Source organism: Chanos chanos, chromosome 5, assembly GCF_902362185.1.
Source record: "Chanos chanos chromosome 5, fChaCha1.1, whole genome shotgun sequence".
NCBI classification, from domain to species: domain Eukaryota; kingdom Metazoa; phylum Chordata; class Actinopteri; order Gonorynchiformes; family Chanidae; genus Chanos; species Chanos chanos.
The window spans coordinates 47,185,753-47,200,276 of NC_044499.1; the positions used below are offsets into that span (position 1 = coordinate 47,185,753).

The 14,524-nt window shown below is 40.8% G+C and overlaps 1 protein-coding gene across 1 annotated transcript; it reads right to left on the reverse strand.

Annotated features, from left to right (window-relative positions):
• Positions 1-723: 723 nt before the first annotated feature.
• On the reverse strand, positions 724-13,335 carry gucy2g (guanylate cyclase 2g). The gene is made up of 21 exons (XM_030775120.1): positions 12,991-13,335; positions 12,405-12,753; positions 11,709-11,818; positions 10,692-10,874; positions 10,146-10,290; positions 9,908-10,043; positions 9,703-9,806; positions 8,878-9,044; positions 8,507-8,647; positions 7,918-8,001; positions 7,529-7,633; positions 7,275-7,346; positions 6,793-6,961; positions 6,257-6,412; positions 5,773-5,950; positions 5,388-5,528; positions 4,782-4,974; positions 4,326-4,500; positions 3,585-3,683; positions 3,243-3,334; positions 724-846 (listed from the first exon to the last, which is right to left on the reverse strand). The coding sequence occupies exons 1-21, from the start codon at positions 13,333-13,335 to the stop codon at positions 724-726; spliced, it is 3,267 nt and encodes a 1,088-aa protein (XP_030630980.1).
• Between the last annotated feature and the right edge of the window lie 1,189 nt (positions 13,336-14,524).

The window sequence follows — 14,524 nt, forward strand, 5'->3', positions numbered from 1 at the left end:
ACACACACGCATCTCAGGGAGTGTGCCCATTCATTCCTCTTAAACACTCTTAGATATAAATCTCACACATCCAAACTGTTTTTTTTTTTTTTTGTGAATTGTTATACTTGAAGCATAGGACTTACTTAAAGTAGGGAGTTTCTGGGGCTTTTTTTTTTGTGCTTACTCCTTGTGCTAATGAAGTCCCTGTAACAGATGTTAGTGTCTAAAACCCGTAACATGTTGCAGTAAAGCATCTTTTTGAATGCAATAAAATAAACGTTGTGAAGTTCTTATCTCGTCTCTTCACTTCGTATTATAAATGTGTTATAAAGACATTTTATGGGATAAGCTATTATCAAAGTATATTTAGAGTACCACACTTGCCTGGGGGAAACTCTGCTGCTCGGGGTTGCCTGGGTTACTCAGCTGGTTTAAAAACTAAACTTGAAAAGGCACCGCTGTGTTTGAGGAGGTAGGGAGACAGAGAGGAACTGGTCTGGTCTTCACACTTCTGGTACAGTTAGAGTGGGCGCCTCAGATATCCAGATCAAAGTCTGGGCCCTGTGTGTTTTTCCTCTGTCCTTGCTCTCTGAGTCCATTGTCATAGTTGATTTAACTCCATCCTAACAATGAAGGAAAGAACAGGGGTGATGAAGGACAGTGCCCAGAAATGATTACATTTTGCTAACACTAGCATGACACAGCAGGGGTTAAACTCATGCTAAAGCTAGTGCAGTGGTCTCAGACCTGCCCTACCTCTGAAAGCGTGTGGGGACTTGAAACTGCAGAACTGGCTTGCGGAGGTGTAGAGAATTTAAAGCCCTCTTTACTCTTCAACCAGAAGGTCTTCTGCAAGCCCTTGCCCTAAAATAAACGCACAGATGTGTTCAGAGTTAATCCATTCATCAATATGTGATTTAACACTTTCAAATTATTAATGATTGTGAATCAATATGACACAGAAAGAAGTGTGTGTGTGTGTGTGTGTGTGTGTGAGTGTGTCTGTGTAACCAGAATTTGCTGATGTTATACTGAAAGATGTAAAAACAAGGATAGATAGTGTCACAGATGCAAAGTATCCCTAGTGCTCTGACAGTATTCATCCTCCATACCTAGCTCCATGCCACAGATTCAGGCTGGTAAGTGTACTGAATGTACTAAATCACTGGTCTCAAACATTTATTCTTCCCACATGCAAACATGAGTGTCAGTCAGCTGCTAGCTCTCTCTTCAGTTGATATTATGATAGGCTGTTCATGTAGCTGCCTCTCACACAACCGTATCAGCACTATGTTCATTACAACGACTAGCCAATGGCTGAGACGCAAAAAGACTCTAAGCACCTCCCACTGGCCACCTAAGGACAGAAGCTAAAGTGACTACACTGACTATGGTGACTACCATTGACTACAGCGTGTGACTGGCTCTGGGAGATGCCAAACACAGGTTCAGGTTCTCAGTAAAGTGAAAACAGACACTAAAGATTCAGTGACAATGCTACTGGTGTGGGATAATGCAAAAGAACTGCTGACTACGAAACCTCGCAACACCCCCTACTTACCCGAGGAATTGCTCATAAGTTTCTAGTACACTGGCACAAAAGGCTCGGTGACTTTGCCGACTATGTGACCTGAAATGCCCCCAACTGAGCTGAAGAACTGAGTCATTCCCAGAACAATGCTTTCATACAACTCGAAAGAGTCAAAGACTAGTCTAGACGACAGTGTGAAATGTCCTCAGTCGACCTGAAGCACCGTGGAACAGTTTAGTAAATGATGGTATTTTTGTGGACTACTTTGATTATGATGTTTAGACTAAATAATGTAATAATGTATTCCTCATGTTATTATACGTATTACAGTGATTAATCACAATTATTGATTTAGCATGAAACATAGCATGAACATAACAAAACAAATGGCTAAAATGAGTCATTTTGAACACCACTAGTATGCGCATTTCTTCTGGTGTTGAGGTAGCACTGGAGAGTGCAGGGAGATTTTAGTCCATTTTCAGTTCAGTATTTTTGCATGTTGTATCTGGTCTATTGAGGTGGAAATAGAGGTGAATGTTATGCAGAAACTGTTGTTTCAGGAAAACTTTGAATGAAGTTGGAAGTTGCAGGCTATCTGGAGATATCATTGCAAATGTGCAGAGGGGCTAAACATGAGTGAGTGAGTGAGTGAGTGAGTGGGTGAGTGAGTGAGTGAGTGAGTGAGTGAGTGAATGAATGAGTGAGTAAGTGAGTGAGTGAGTGAGTGAGTGATTGAGTGGGTAAGTGAGTGAGTGGGTAAATGAGTGAGTGAGTGAGTGAATGAGTGAGTGAGTAAGTGAGTGAGTGGGTAAGTGAGTGAGTGACTGAGTGAGTGAGTGAGTGAATGAGTGAGTGAGTGAGTGAGTGAGTAAGTGAGTGAGTGGGTAAGTGAGTGAGTGACTGAGTGAGTGAGTGAGTGAGTGAGTGATTGAGTGAGTGAGTGAGTGGGTAAGTGAGTGAGTGAATGAGTGAGTGAGTGAGTGAGTGAGTGGGTGAGTGATTGAGTGAGTGAGTGAGTGAGTGAGTGAATGAGCGAGTGAGTGGGTAAGTGAGTGAGTGAGTGAGTGAGTGAGTGAGTGATTGAGTGAGGGGGTAAGTGAGTGAGTGGGTAAGTGAGTGAGTGAGTGAGTGAGTGAATGAGTGAGTGAGTGAGTGAGTGAGTGAGTGGGTAAGTGAGTGAGTGAATGAGTGAGTGAGTGAGTGAGTGAGTGAGTGAATGAGTGAGTGAGTGAGTGGGTAAGTCAGTGAGTGAGTGAGTGAATGAGTGAGTGAGTGGGTAAGTGAGTGAGTGAGTGAGCGAGTGAGTGAATGAGTGAGTGAATGAGTGAGTGGGTGAGTGAGTGAGTGAGTGAGTGAGTGAGTGAATGAGTGAGTGAATGAGTGAGTGGGTATGTGAGTGAGTGAGTGAGTGAGTGAATGAGTGAGTGAGTGGGTAAGTGAGTGAGTGAAATGAGTGAGTGAATGAGTGAGTGGGTAAGTGAGTGAGTGAGTGAGTGAATGAGTGAGTGAGTGAGTGGGTAAGTGAGTGAGTGAGTGAGTGAGTGAATGAGTGAGTGAGTGGGTAAGTGAGTGAGTGAGTGAGTGAGTGAGTGAGTGAGTGAGTGAGTGAATGAGTGAGTGATTGAGTGAGTGAGTGAGTGGGTAAGTGAGTTACACATGAGGTCACGAGTCGCGTTGTATCTACAACAAAAGCCCAAATATCTTAACAGAAATGACAAATCTTTACCTTTATCTCAATCTCTCCCCTCTCCTCCAGCTCAAAAGATCCAATCTCCCTGAGAATGTCTGCTGTGCTCTGAGAGACGTGAATCCTCAATGCTGCAGTGGGACAGGTCGGAAGGAACAGAGCGATGACAATTAACATCCAGCTTCTCACAGTTCCACTTTTCATTTCCAACCACTATAGGCTACTTCTCACTCTTAATCCCAGCCCACTGTTAAAACATTCTGTCTTTTTCTATATTAGGACTAGGTCTTGATTTAATTCAACTTTGGATTAAGAATAAAGTTTTAGTCTATATGAGCCATTGTTTGGAAGTATAAATATAATTTTGGTCAGGATACATACGAAGACTGTTGCTCTCCATCCTGGATGCAGTGTTCACTGTGTCTCCAAACAGACAGTACCTGGGCATGGTGGTACCCACCACTCCAGCCACCACCGGGCCTGAGTCAGTGTGAGAGAAACAAAATGAGCGTATGTGAACTGGTGTGAACTGAATGCACTGATGCCTTAGTCTGTTAACATATGCATCTTGCTCAAAGATATTGTGGTAGTTCCAAAGGGAAAAACAAGGTAAATAATGTTTTAGATGTTTTTAAAATATGTTTATGTGCAATGATTTTTGTATTACATCACAATAACCCATTCCACCTGTCACAACATTATTATGATCTATGGAAAACATGTTGTATATGCTAAATGTAACATGTTACAGTCATGTAAACTCATTTTTATCATTTTCAGCATTAGTATGGTGAAATGTATTTAATAATATTTAGTGAGACTGTCATAGACTATAATAACATCGCATCAGATTTTAAATATTTGAAAATCATGATCATTTTACATCCCCTATCACTCACGGGGTCACTGTTTTTTACCAGAGGGCGCTGTTTTTCAGAGCTTTCACACTTGCACTTACTCTAGAGATCGCTGATTTTTCTTAATACTGCAAAAGTGTTAAAATCCACGTTCACCAGTGCGAATCATGTAAACCCTCTTATGAGTTAATTTAAAAATAGTTCATTTTCACTGTGCGCATAAGCCCACAGCACACTCTTCACAATGTCAGTCTTAATACAGTACCAGAGTTGATGCCAATGCGAAGAGCCAGTTTCTCATGGGGCATGTGTCTGATCTTAAACTTTTTAATGGCGTAGAGGAAGTGAAGGGCCATTGTTGCGATATCCTCTGCATGCTGATTGCCGTTACTGAGGGGTAGACCACTTGCCACCATATAGGCGTCCCCTATAGTTTCCACCTTACGAACAGGAAAACCGGTGTAGCAAAGCACAGTTCAACCACTTACATTGTTAAAATCCACATGTGTACATCATTGAACTTTTCTATCAAAGATACCATAGCACAAACATGTCCGTGATATTCTTTTCTAATGTGACATACTGCATTGCATGCAATTCAGATGTTTTGAACCTGTGCAACATTCAGACATAGTTTATTCAGGGTCTCAATTTTCAAGCCAGTTTTTATAAATGAACTATACACAATGTCAGTTCAAATTTGGTTTCCTAAAGCGGTTACCTTATACACGTCGTAGAGTTTGATGATCTCGTCAAACAGACTGTAGAGGTCATTGAGGAGCGTGACGACCTCTAAGGCAGAGCTTACTGAACACATGGTCGTGAAACCCACAATATCAGAGAAGAAGATGGTTACCATGTCATAGCTCATTGGCTCCACTGACTTCCCTGCCATCAACTGCTCGGCAATGTACCTGGATGGAAAGTTACAACTCAGTTCACAAGAAGAGCTTGCTGTTAAAAACCATCTGCTGAATAGCCTTGATTAGCATATTCAAACTGAAGTCAGAGGTCTTCCTCGTTTGTCAAGTGCACTAAAAAAAGCACATTGAGTTTGTAGTTGTTCCCCACGTCCTCCCATACCACTATGGGGCAATATAAATATTCTCAGAATTAATTTAACAATGGTGAATGCACTCCTACACAGACCCCCGGGCTGCTGCCTGAGACCAACAGCCAAAGGGTCAAACTGTGAACCTCCATGCTAACCCTGACCCCAGCCATACCCTTTCAATTTAGAGGAAGAGTGAAGGGTCATGTTTTTGAGGACAAAACAATTTGGCCAGAGGCCGTGATAGGTTTACATAACGGACCCTCCATTTCTTACCTGGGCAGCATGCTTGACAGAAGTTTGTCAGCTCTGCTCTTCTCTAGTGTGAGCTGATTGGTCCTCTCCTCTACCACTTCCTCCAAGTGATTGGCATATTTCTCAAGTTTGCTCACCATATTATCCAGGATATTTGCATGGCTGAAAAAAAAATCAGTCCGCTTTGAACTACAATTAATCTGAGGCATTAATTAATCTGGCTAAATTGCCATTTGCAATTTTGACCATGGACTTATAAAACCACTATTACTGGTACTAATGCAGAGTCCCAGATTTCTGTGTTGTTTTACATACAGTCTTGGATGTGTGAGTAATTGTGTAAGTATGATTGGTGTATGAGTAATTGTGTAACGTATATTTGAGGTGAGACTGAAAGGCAGCGAACCTGTCTGGGCTGGTCTCACGTAGCCCTCTCCTGATGGAGCAGAAGGGTGGTCTCTGCTCTGGACTCTCACTCCAGCAGGCCTTCAGCAGGGTGATTATTCCCTCATCACACATCTGGGCAGACAGCGTCGGCCTGAGGGGCTCTCCTGACTTAGGTGTCCTCAGCTGTTTAATGATCTCTGAGAAACACACAGTACACCACGCTGTTAATGCATGTTAGTGCAGACAGAGTCACAGTGTAGTGCAGAACATTGTCTAAGGCCAGAAACAACTGCTTTCCTTACATCCTAATATAATAACTTTTACTGTTACGCTGTGGTACAAATTTCAAACCGCAGCTGAGGCATGTCAGCGTAGTTGAACGTTTACGTCTACAACAACACAGCCGTGTTAATTTAACTCTGAGAGTGTCTATATTGTTCCACCTGAGTGGAGGTGGGATATTATGAGTTGTTATATAGTTATTATATTATAGTATGAGTCACCCTTTGGCTCCAGCTGAAGGTCGTGGTATGGGCCGACCTCAGTGCTATAGATCAGCTCTCTCATGACAATTGCAAAGCTGTACACGTCTCCTTTCTGAGTGCCGTTGAATGGGACATAGACTTCTCTTAGAAGTTCTGGAGCAGTCCAGTACATTTCTGGAATCAGCGATAGAATTTTAAATGAATTAAATTTTAACTGGCCTCTTAAGTTCTGATTACACTGTCAGCCTGAAAAAATAGGACATCTTAAAAAAGAATAAAAAAGTAAAAAAAAAATCAGGTCAGAACTGTCTTGAAGTTACACCTGACAATTTAAAGTGTTGAGTTTTAAGAAAATCAGTGGCCTCAAACTTTTGGAAGAATAAAACGAGAAGAGTGGAACAAAACGTGACAATACACAGACAATGAAATGTGCTCCTCAGTGCTACTGAAACTTTATTGAATAACGTATAGTAAGAAGGAACATGATCAAAGAACTTTATATAAAACAATAAGAAATAAAACATAAGAAGCAACATAAGTTGAAGTAAGTCAACCTTCATAATTGGGGTCGTCGAAAGGGCCTACTCGATGTCTGGTCCCTTGTTTGAACTCCCACAGTCCAAAGCCTGAGAGTTTCACCTGCAGTCTGCTGTCTACCAAACACGTGCTGGGCTTAAGGTTACCATGAGACTTCAAGCTACTCTTGTGTATGTAATCCATACCCTAGGAGGATAATACAGCGAAGGGTCATGGGATCACACAAGGGCCCTCGGCATTCAATTTATCATTTTAGTAAGTAATGCATAGATAGGAGTTATAATAATGATAATGCAATACAATTCTACAAAAATGTACTTTCCAAATATTTTCCTTTAACAACGCATGAAGGGGACAGTGAGTATTTTGTTATTTTGTTGTGAAATTCCAATGGCAAATAATATGTTTACTTTTACAAAATATGAAATTACTGTACTTACTGTACTGTTCACTGATAAAATATTAAAAATACATGCAGACAGTCTCTGTGTGTACTCACATTGACAATGTCATAGGCAAAGGACAATTTGAACATCCAGTCCAGCTCAATTTCACTGTTTCTGAGAACATCCTGACGGAGCAACACCAAGAGACCGGACAGATGAGAGACTTGTAACAGTAGTTCACCGATAGACGTCAAATTTACATGAACCTTTACGAAACTGGGTTGGTTTTACCAGGGTTAACGTTAGCGATCTCAAGCGACTTCATGCTTAAGTAGACTAAGTAATCGGTTTAAAATGAATTACTTACCTTCAGACTGCCTTTCCTGCAGTATTGCATGACAATACAGACAGTAGGTGGCTCAATGCACACGCCAAAGAACTGTACCAAGTTCTCGTGTTTCAACTCCTTCATCTAGTGCAACACAAAGAGAATTTATCATTAACATGATTTGGACTGTTAACAAAAACAAAAAATTTACTTGAAGTTGTGTAAACTCATTGTCTTGATTACAAAGTTTGTGCAAACTCAGACCTGACATTAACTGATGACATTTGCTTAATTCCTTTTTTTTTTGGTCATAAGTAAAATTGACTGATTGGATTTTGCGGCATAGTTTGCTTGACAATAATAAGTCACTTGCAGTTCTAGAAATTCTATAAATAAATGGAAGTTAAAATAAATAAAGTGATATTTACCACATTAAATTCTGCAAGAATAGACGGTTTCTTGATATCACAGCTGACCTGATTTTTTAGATATTTGATGGCCACCTGATTTCCCTAAACAACAATGAAATTGATAGTGTACAATAAGGAAAAACATGAATGAACATCACCATTTTTTTTTTAATTCCTGAAAATGTGGCATGGTATACGCCAACAGCGCACTGGAATGTTCTGGATATTTCCCTCTTTTATAAAATAAGTAAGTTCAAAATATACAGAAATATTTGATGTAAATGTGTTAAATAGAACACTGTGTTTGAATATATGCTGAGACACACAGCTTGTTAGCTATATTCACATCAAATGTGTCGAAAAATGATTGATATTTATGTTCCGGAACTGTTCTGTTGATGAAAATACTGTAAAGCTGTTGAAGTTTACAACAGGGAGAACAGAATTCATAGGAATTAACAAATCATCTCATTTACAAACAATAATTTCAGCCCTGAAGCACGCGATGCAGTTCTGGACACTAAACATTCTTGTGCTTTCCACTTCTAACTGATGGAATGAGTGGAACACTCTGCATTATTTTAATGAGGAGGTTGTATGTATGTACCTGGTAAAGGCCTATGGTGATGTAGATGGTCTCTTTGCCACTGCCGTCCCGCAGGCCATAACTGTTAGAAGAGAGGACGGTATGGGAGCTTCCACTCCCACTTTTACTGAGAGTTGTACTTAAAGACCGGGCCTTCACGTCCTACGCAATATGGAAAACAACTGAGTCGTTTCATAGTTGCATGGACTTGCGAGTTGAGTGAGTGAGTGATTGAGTGAGTGGGAGTTGGTGTGTATGAAAAGTGAGAGAAAGAAAGAGAGAGACGGGAGAGAGAAAGAGAGAGTGGGAGAGAGAGACAGAGGGAGAGAGAGAAAGAGGGGGAGAGGAAAATTTGTGAGGTGTGTGTGTGTGTGTGTCTATGATTACATTACCTTTGGCTCTTTGATGATGGTGATATCACTGAAGTTGATGAGCCACCAGCGGGCCCCGTCCAGGGTGGTCTGCAGGCGAATTTTCTGGAATGTCAGGAGTGTGATGAAGGCCAGAGCTGACAGTCCAAGCAGTGGCAAAGCCACCAGCAGGACCAGCAAGGAGATATCTGTGGTTGTCATAGCAACGGTGAGCAATAAAAGACAGAGGATTAATCACTGTCATTCTGATGGATACCACACAGAGTGTGGTCAGTCATAAATAACTGACTGCTGGCAATACGAAACACAACCTGAAAATGATGCAGGCGTCAGTACCTTCTGTCTTTTTACATTTTCGCTCAGTGCATGGCAACTACGGTGCTAGTATAAAACTGCTTCAACATATTCTTAATATGTAATCAAAATTAAAGGTACAGCAAAAGGATTGTATGTGTATCAATATAATAATACGTACTTACACAGAGCTTACAATTTACTAATCTCAAACTGTATAACTGGCTATTACATATACAATACATGAGTCATCACTATTTAAATGGACATTTATTAAAGATACATAATATAAAGTGGTTTTGGGGTGATTCAGTCCTCTAACTCAAGGTGTCACTATCAGCACAGAATCCTTGCAATTATACTGCTCTGAACAGTGAATCAGCACTTTTTTAATTCAAAAAAGTGTAGATAACTAAGTTATTAGGCGAACAAAGATGACAACATAAAAATCACTAGATGTACGGCATGAGTGAAAAGTAATCATGGCAAATGAGAGAAAAATAAATCAAAGTTTTGTATGCTTTAATTTTCCACTTCTTCATTTGGGTTTACCATTATGGAGCCATTCACACAGTTCATTGCTGAAACCACAGGGCGGACGATCCGTCGGACGCTTCCCCGCCGGCCAAATCACACTGGAAAACTGAGGTGTTTCTCTGAAACAATAAATAACAAATATGTTCACAAATAATAATAAAACATGTTTACACGTAGATGATAAATAACAGCTTTGAAGAGATGCCAGTATGAACCTTACTTGAGCGTTTTAGTCTGGCTGTCAAAGTTAAGAACGGGCACAAATTTCAGGAGGCCGTCGGACTGCTGCAGGTCATATACAGAATAGTCCAGGTTCCTCTCTCCCTCTTCATCAAAGTGAACTAAGCCTGAGGCTCCTGGACAGTGGAGGTTAAACAACCACTGTGAGCACATGGAGGTTCCACTAAATATTTATGGAAGCCAGAATAATGAGGATGTAAAGCACCGCTGTAGGTTACCATAAAACCTGATGTTGTTCTTGTCTTTAAGTCTCTTGAGCAGTTCGCGTCCGTCGCGAGGGTCTCGACCATCTTTGAGGACCTCCTTCAGACCCATGGCGTAAAGCAGCATAGCATCATGGAGAAAAGCGGAGTAAGGACTCACCTGAAACGAATATCCAAACGTTATCCATCGCTAACAGTACTGACCTTTAAAATCCAGTTCCATTCACATCCTACAGCCTTCAGATTTCTGGTAGAACAGAGCAGTCATAGTGACGCGAATAAATATTCTGATAATATGACAGAAGTTTGTTACAGTCCAAGAGCACTCTAAGAACATGATCTCCTCTCCCTCGCGAAACAGATTTTTAACTTCAATGGGTCTCCCTTGAATATGTAAAAGACAAGTACACAAAAAAAAAAATATGTCATTGTTCTACTAATCCATTTTCAGAATGTTCTTGGAATGTTTTAGTATTCGTTGCTGACATCAAGGCATTCTTATCAGGCTACTTTGGTCCTCTACACTGGGTTGAGAGATTTCGTTTGGGAGGGAGCACTCACGTCTTTATTAGAGGAAAGATTACTGTAAAATGGAGCTTCGGTAAGCCTGTTCTGGACCTGTTCAAAGAAATCATAGTATTCGTATCCTTGGTAAGACTTCTGAGCAATGACAAATGCCATGTCAAAGGCCCTCAGTGCTGTCTGGTTCTTCTTGTCACTCACAGCACACTTCCACAGGTTATTCTGCTCAAACAGAAGAGATAATAGTGACATTTGCTGTTAGATTTCAAGCCAAAAATTGGACTTTAAGCAGATCATGAGGTTCTTAAAAAAAAAAAAACTACTTATTTACTCTATGTTTTAAGTGTGCACTGCTCTGTTAAATCAAAAGAAAGGTCTGGAAAGACAAAGTTTGTCATCTGAACCCTTTGGGATCATGAGGACCAGTGTGTGGTTATTGCATTCTCTTATCCTCATTCTTTTGAACAAATGTATGTTGCACACACACACACACACACACACACACACACACGCATGCACACACGTGCACATATCTGTGTGTGTGGGTGTGTGTGGGGGTGTGTACAACGTACTTCTGGGTCATACCACACTCCTTGTGTAGATATGTATGTGTGTGTGCCTGTGTGTGTGTGTGTGCCTGTGTATGTGTGTGTGTCTTGAGGACGAGGACAAATGACACCAAAAGAGTTGACGTTTTCAAAATAGGTTAGCAATGTTGTAGTATACATACGAGGCACTGAAGCAATACATTTCAAATACATCAAATGAATATAGCCATTGTTAAATACCTAGATACTGCGAAAATACATTTTAATAACTTTGTAACTTAAAAAAATCAGACAAGACTGATTAAAGTTAACAGCAGAAGACATAAAAGAGACCATTCCAAATCAATGAATTTAAATTTGCAGATGAAAATGTTGTCAAAACCTTTTTGTCATTTTGTAGCACCTGCACAAAACCGGAGCATATCCTTCCTCTGACGTTTACATGGTGGTGTACAGATCTGTTGATTTGCGATTTTTCTGACAGCTTACTCACCACAGTGCCACTGACCTCAAACTGCTGGACAAGGATGAAAACATAATGTCCATTCATCAGACCCTGCCTTTCTGCCTCACGCATCAGAGCAGTCGAGTCTTCAGGATTGCATAGCACTATAATCACTGGAGAGAAATGCAGTCTTTGCTTTATCTCTCGTTTGATACCATCAACAAATTTACTATGATTGCTATTTATGCTGTCGTCTTTTTTGGCAACATGTTATACATTACTTTTCTTTTAGTTCTCTCTCTCTCTTTTTTGAACATGTTCGAGAGAGAGAGAGAGAGAGAGAGAGAGAGAGAGAGAGAGAGAGAGAGAGAGAGAGAGAGAGAGAGAGAGAGAGAGAGAGAGAGAGAGAGAGAGAGAGAGAGAGAGAGAGAGAGAGAGAGAGACGCAATTACACAGAGACCTGTAGAACCGTAAATAACGAATACGTGTACACTACAGTCTTAATTACCTTGCATTGCCTAACCGACATTTCACTAGAACTTTGTGACATATGGTCACATCTGACAACACAGGGATCGTACTACGCAGAACATTGCAACATCACATTACGATCATTTGAATAGTCTCGAAGGCAACAGGGATTTTACAACAATAGTTAAATACAATTAGGAAACCATGAATGACATGGACCATGGAGCAAATTCCATTCCGTCCCATTCACTGACACCCTTATCATCATAATTACGACCTTTCACCTACCTCTCGCAACCGTTGAAATGTATTTTATGTTCTCGTGAATAAGCTCCTGCACGCTCGTGTCAAATTTGATGCTCGCCGTGACGGTCACTTTGGCTCTCAGTTGCTGCTCCACAGATGTCAAGAGAGCATCAGTCTTGTCCCACCTGTTCGTGTCTGAGCCCCCTCCAATTATCCCGACATATTTCCACCCAAAGAACTCCAACGTTTTCAAAAGGATTTCTCCAGTTGTTCTAAGCGGTGGCACTACTTTGACATAAGTATCGTAAATAAGGGCATTGTCCATTTTGGGTGATTGGCCGACGAAGCCAAACATTGGAATGTTCCAAGCAGATGCAAGGAGCCCCGTGACCTGCAAATAAAGTAGGTCTGTTTAAAGGGATAAAACATGTTCTAAAACTTATTGAAACAGTACAACAATGAACTTGTAGAATATCTCCACGTTTAGCAAATAATATATAGGCTACTTCAGGGAAATTATGTCCAGAGAGTCTATTAAAAAAAACCCATTTTATGTAGCTAAAGTTAAACATAATTACATAATACATGATTGCAACCAAGAATTGAACATGTACTGAAACATCCATACCTCTGCTTCCTCAGGACAAGGAGGACCAAACAATGCAGACACATTTTCCCGCCAAGTTTGATCAATGAACGCACCAAGCGAGGCTTTGGCTCTGCAGTCTGTGTCTGCATACACGAAATCAAGTGTGTAGTTGCCAAGGAAGGAAGGGTTGGCATTGATCTTGTCTATAGCTATTTGTATAGCAGACCCCAGGCGCTCAGCACTGAACGGGTAAGATGCGTTTCGAGGAGCGTGAAACCCAACCAACAATTTGTGTTGATTAGTCCTGTTGCTGACAAGAGAACTCGCAAGAACTGACACTGAAATGAGCAGTAAGGCCGAACATCCTCGAAGTTCAGTTGCCATCGAGTGTGATCTCGCTGTCATCGCACCTAACAGAATTCCCAGTTAGACCAAGCACCTGTTATATACCGAAGAGGGTTTAAATCCCAAATCAGATTACACACAGCGTCGGTGTCCTTTAGGGAAATGGTTTTAATCATGCTGCTTCGGCAGAAAAGATTTTCACACTTGCTGCCCTTCATTTTCCATTTCCCGCTTTTCTTTATTGATTAGGGTCCATCATAAGGCTAGTACAGGACATAACCCTCTTCAGTAATCAGAACAGGGGAAATGTGAATATGGGTGACAAGACGTAGTGGTTTTCTCGAGAATTCTACACGGTTAACTGACAACGGCAGTTATCCTCTGGCCGCCTCATTTTGTATACGTACCGATGTGTAAGGTTATTATAATCGGTGTGTTTTAGGAAGTGTAAGTTACGCAGTTAGCTTTCAAACACTTCATTCATAATGTGTAAATAGATGGTTGACCTCAAATGTTCTTGCCTGATCGCTGTAACCGGTAATCAAGTCCATATCAACATAAGATCTTCCCATGTCTTATCGGTGACCAAAGTTCAAAACGCATGACTGCTCAATCAGTTCTAAATATGTATCATAAAACAGACCTATTACACAAGCTTACTTCTTATTTCCCAAGGGTAGCTTAAAAGTGTAACTATCCCCAGTGGTGTTTATCCTACTATCCTCCAGTTAATATAGTTTTTCTTCACTTTGGCTCTATTTGGTTATCCTCCTCAGTGATGACAGATCTTGCTTTGAAAAAATTCTTTCTGGGATACCTCTGTCCTTCAGTTCAACTTTGTCCCTCAAACAACTAAAACAGACAACAGTCAGTCATGCGTAAACGCTCAAGTGGTAGGCCTTTGACGGCTTTCTCTGTTTTGATTTGAAATGCAATTTATCAAGAGCTGATTAGAAACTCCAAAGGTGATTTTGGCTTATCTTTTGTTTCTTGCTCATTAGTCCAATGCTGAAGTTCACTTGGGATTAACATACACACACACACGCACACACACACACACACACACACACACACACACACATACCGTGAGCAATGGTGCGATAGTGCTAAAGAAAGCGAGAAAAAAACACGAGTGTGTTGTGTCATGTTCGGCTGCTTTTTTAAAGGTGTTAATGACAGCAGGTGAGTGATACACAGGTGCTGCTCACTCATTAGCAGACACACCCAG

Bases quoted from the DNA above. Each gene is read 5' to 3' on its own strand.
- gucy2g (XM_030775120.1), bottom strand. From the start codon at position 13,335: ATGGCAACTGAACTTCGAGGATGTTCGGCCTTACTGCTCATTTCAGTG. The intron at 6,962-7,274 runs GTGAGTACACAC...TTATCCTCCTAG, and splicing joins TTGCCTATGACATTGTCAAT to GGTATGGATTACATACACAA. The intron at 6,413-6,792 runs GTTGACTTACTT...CGCTGATTCCAG, and splicing joins CGACGACCCCAATTATGAAG to AAATGTACTGGACTGCTCCA.